Source organism: Cystoisospora suis (genome assembly GCF_002600585.1).
Source record: "Cystoisospora suis strain Wien I chromosome Unknown contig_9929, whole genome shotgun sequence".
Classification (NCBI taxonomy): Eukaryota; Apicomplexa; class Conoidasida; order Eucoccidiorida; family Sarcocystidae; genus Cystoisospora; species Cystoisospora suis.
Genome location: NW_027162703.1, coordinates 694 through 5,380, shown reverse-complemented (window position 1 = coordinate 5,380; position 4,687 = coordinate 694). Strand labels below are relative to the sequence as shown.

The following is a 4,687-nucleotide window of genomic DNA, read 5'->3' as shown; positions in this document are numbered from 1 at the left end:
CTATCTTTAATCTATCACCTATCTCTGTATATAGACACATGAAGATATGGAGATGTATGAATATATTGAGACACATACATATACCAGGTGACACTTTCATCTGCCGTTGTGGATGTAGGAAGGTATAGACCTCTACATATATATATATACATGTATATGTGTCTACGCGACTAGACACTGTCTATCTGTACATCAGATATATGCATGTACACATAGACATTTATATAGGGTTGTCGATATGTAGAGATACACAGAGATACATAAATACGTATGTGTAGGTACAGATATGAGCTGATATGGCGTAGATGGGTGAAAGACTGAAGATAAAGAAGGAGAGACAAAGTGGTCGTCCTAGGAGAACACACTTCTGCTTACCATTCCGAGGAAGTCCTTACTATCTACTGATGTCTTATGACCCTTCCTCGCTCTCTCTCCACCCTTTCTATATATAAGGGTCACAAATTCTGCATGCTTTAACTACCTCTAAAGAAATTATTGTCGGAGCTCCAAATCCAAAGAGATAGAAACAGACGGATAGGCAGATAACGGATAGATACACGAAAGGCAAGCGAGGTACGAGAGATCTGTGAAGGACGAGGAGACGAGACGGAGACAGAGACAGAATGAGGGGTGAGAGCATATTTATTTCCGAGGCTGTGGAGACAGTAGGTACCATGTATGTGTGAATGAAGGGAAGAGAAGAGAAAGACGTAACTTGGCACAGTTATCCTATATGAAGAGCATAGATCTGTATCATCTTTATACGTGAATTGTCTCTGGAGAAATGAAAGATAATGAAGAGAAAGTAAGGAATGACAATAGTAGTAGTAGTGGCGGTAATAGTGGCGTCACTATGAGACATACCCTGTAGAGACAACCCTCCTTATAGGATTTAAGACCATTCCCTGGGGCTTAAAGCCCCTGCACTTCACCATCTTGATTTGGATTGAGAAGCTTGAAGAGAATCTCTGAAACAAAAGGAATCTTCAGGCTGATATCTCTATGAACATATCAATACCCCCCTCCTCTTCTCGTCAGGTGTACATACACCACACCCAGCGCGGGACCCCTCCTCACTGTAAAGATAGGCAGAGAGGTGAAGAAATCGTAAAGAAGATATATTAGAAAGAGACAGAAATCTGTTAAGAAACCACCCGTTAGTTCTCTTCCTTTTCCTTCTTTCTCTCTTGCCCTTCCTCCTCACACAAGAAGGACAGACACAAGAGGATAAGCGTGATAAGTGAAGAAATTAGGCTATGAGAACAAGACGCTTTCTTCTTCCTGAAATTGAAAGTTTAAAGTGAAAGAAAGAAAAGATTCACAGGAGAGAAGGAAGAAGAAAAACTTCTCCTCATGTTGAACTAGAAGTCATGACGGGAAAGTGGACAGATATTACCGCAGTCGTGGAAAGATGAAAGAGGATGAAAAAAAAGATGAAGAAGAAGAAAAGCGAGCCCGCAAAAAGTCGGCAAGAACTCCCATCCCTCACTCGCGTAAGCAAGAAGGGATGGAGAAGAAAGATAGAAAGGAAGAAGAAAAAGACAGAGAGAGAAAAGAATGAGAGCTACGGCGGTCCTAGGACATGATGACAAGGACAGCAGAGAAGATGCAAAGAAACCGCAAGGGGAGAATCTTCACATCCGGTGACCCCGGAGAGAATCTCTTCTTCGTTGAATGAAGATGGAGAGAAGCTTCAAGGAAGAAAAGATTCTCTCGAAAACGGAAAGAAGCCTCTGGGAAAGGAAACACAGATCCTTCCTCTATTCCTCAGACTGTGCGTTTGTCTCTCCAAAGAGAATCTTCTTTTCTTTACTCGGTCCAGGAAAAACTCCAAGAGCATAAAGAGGAGACGGAAACAGTTGTCTTCTCAGCAAAAATTTAGACCGGTTCCGTTGAAGTGGATGGCTCTCTGCAGGAAATGCGAGCTAGGAAGAAAGAACGCCCGTGACCTTCATATGGACAAGCGCTCGTGAGAAACGAAGAGAGAGTGGTGACTGAACCAAAAGAAGAATGGGCAAGTCCACAGAGAGCTACGGAGGAAAGTCATGATGAAGAAGACTGCGAAGAGCTGAAAGACAACGAAAAGCGAATCGACAGAAGTCCGAACTCGTCGACGGCGGAAAAAATCCATAAACTGTCGATGCTTTAGAAGAAGTGTCTATTCCCCGTTGAGAAGATGAAGATGAGAAGAAGTAAAGGCAAACTTTTCTTGCATGCGATATGGGAGGGAGTCTCGTCGTAACGAACGACTAGCGAAGAAGTGTCGTCAGACGCGAGTGAACTCGCAACTCTCTCATGAGAGAACGAACCGAGCAAGCTGCCTTTCTTCTGCGAATTTGTCTCTGCCAGAGTCTAGCCATCTCCCCTTCGAAGAAAGGTATGTGTACATCTAAGACCGTCATTACAAATTAACTAGCACCCGACTATCTACTCGAATGTATCTTCCGTGTCCTACTGACAAAGCAAAAGAAAAGCTCTCTGCGCGGCGGCGATCTGAAGTGTACGGGTCCAGCGTGACGGGCGGAATGTTCCCATGAACTTCGCCAGATGGTCTTCATATTGCAGGACAGAACAATTCGCAGCTATCATTTCAGTGAAGCCCAATGATCTCTTGTAAGATTTGAACTGTTCAGCGATGTACAACACTCTCCTTCCTTGTCATTCACCGTCTTAACCCATCGCAAAACTCCCTCCTAACGTAATGTTGCAGGGGGCCTATCGGCTTCTCAGGTGAGGACTATCTGACTGTCGGTCGATAAACATCTTTCAAGTAGTTGTGCTCTTCCGTTGTCTGGCGTGTAGCCTTGGGCTGTTCATTGTTTGGCTATTCTGGCCCGGTCCCCCTAAACGCGGAATGAGGGGAAAAACGTCTGAAGCCTTACATTCCCTCTCGTGGTTACCCAGGGGGGGGTGCTGCTTTGTAACACGCGTGTACGAGCGATGAGAAAGTCGTACCTTCCATTGTTTTGCCTTTGGGCTTCACAGGGGGCTACTGACTTTGCTAGTCACGATGAAGCTATTTGTGATTCCTGAACGCCTGCCAGGAGTGTTGCGGTGCTTGTCGGTGATCGGTGAGCTTAGCTGTGTGCTTGTGTACCATCTGTCCGAGAAAATTCCTTATGATCTTAGCACCCCGGCTGGCATTGAGCTGGAAGAAGAAAAAGAGCTAGAACGAGAAGTGAGCGTTCCTTCTCTTCTTTTCGGGTGCCTTCCCTCCAGCACCACCCACGCAGTGACAGTTTGTTCCCAAGGCCGCGACTTTCATTCTTCTCTCTTTTTGACTTCTCTCTTCTTTCCGCACAAGTCTGTCGGAATCTTGGCAACGACCATAAATAACGGGGAGGGAGCCGGTGCACGAAAGAAGTGAGGAGAGCAGTAGGGATGGCAAGCATTGATTGACCTTGTTTCTATGCGGCCGCAAGGGAAGAAGGTAGTCTTATTTTACAGAAGATGATACGAAATGCGATTACAGGTGATCACTAGACATGCGCGCTCGCTAAGCAGGTGGATCTGTTTGAAGAATGAAGGAGGAAGAACCCTCTTGCTGCGCTCTGTAAGCGGCGTGCTCGAGTATCTCCTTCTGTGATTGAGGAAGACTTGCTTAGGTTTCTCGATGTCGTATCGTGAAATCTTTCAAACACCTCCGGAAAGCACATACAACGGCCGGCGCAATGAATGCATAAGTTCGGCAATCGACACCCCGGTCGACACACCCCGAGAACCTTTCCAAGAGAAGCTCAAAAGAACAAACGTGACAGTGAAGATGATTCCTCCTGCTACACTCTTCCTGTTTGATGCCTCCTCTCGAGTCCTCGACAGTGCCCGGCGCATCGGCCGGCTAACCCCCCTTGCTTAGCCGTTTTACCGAGACACGGAAGAAGACGACTCTACCTCGCGTACAGGGTGCCTTGTACACCAGGCCTGGGAAGATTGACCGTGTCAGGCATGGCTCGAGGTTGCTGTGGGTCGATCCATCTCTTAGTCGGAAGGAAATCGAGCCTTCTCTTCTGTAGTAAGATTACAGTGATCTAGCTTGGGCATTGGCAAATCGCAGCTAATTGTGATGAGCTTGCTTCTACGGTTGTCTTGTACCCACCCACTCTTTAGGCAGTCCGGTGTGTGCTCCTTTGCTGCGAGTGTATTTTCAGAAGTTTCACTGCCGCACGTGGAACTCATTCCACTTAAGAAGTGTCTACTCCTTACAACGTCTTCTCCCTCTTCTATCATCCCGTGCAAACAACAGGGGGTTAGCCAACACATCCAGCAGAAGAATTCCTTGCCCTTGTCTTTCTTCGGCTTACAGAAATGGGGTTCTGTTCTTCACCATGAACTTCTATCATCCTACTACGCTTTGCTTGAGTGGCACCTTCCCTCTTTACAACTCTATCACCCAGAGAGACTGGCAATGAAGGATGTCTTGGCTCTTATTCTTTGAAACAACTTTACTTGCTTAACTCTGTCGGTAGTGCAACCCCCACCCTCCCTTCTATCGTACGGGCCTGAAAGCTTCATGTTAAAAGGAATTCTCTTCCTCTTGGCTGCCCCAACGCTTTCAAAGTCGTCCTTACATCTTTCTTCTCTAGAATGATACTTCTTTTCCTTTCTCATTTGCATGCGTGCTGACACCGGACCCTCTGGAAGGTCTATCTCGATTCCGCGCCCCGTTAAAGCGCCAGTGCTGAAGTTC

At 46.4% G+C, this 4,687-nt stretch overlaps 2 protein-coding genes across 2 annotated transcripts in view; one reads left to right on the top strand and one right to left on the bottom strand.

Moving 5' to 3' along the window:
• Positions 1 to 2,176, bottom strand: part of CSUI_011156 (uncharacterized protein) — a gene marked incomplete at its 3' end in the record, with an annotated part of 2,693 nt that extends 517 nt beyond the window's left edge. Inside the window, exon 1 of the mRNA XM_068071257.1 lies at positions 865 to 2,176. Coding sequence (XP_067916769.1) covers positions 865 to 935 — 71 coding nt within the window. The remainder of the gene's footprint in view (positions 1 to 864) is intronic.
• Positions 2,177 to 4,068: 1,892 nt separating this feature from the next.
• Positions 4,069 to 4,651, top strand: CSUI_011155 (uncharacterized protein; the record flags this gene model as incomplete). The annotated part of the gene is made up of 1 exon (XM_068071256.1): positions 4,069 to 4,651. A coding segment is annotated over one exon (366 nt), but the record flags the coding sequence as incomplete, so codon positions are not given.
• Between the last annotated feature and the right edge of the window lie 36 nt (positions 4,652 to 4,687).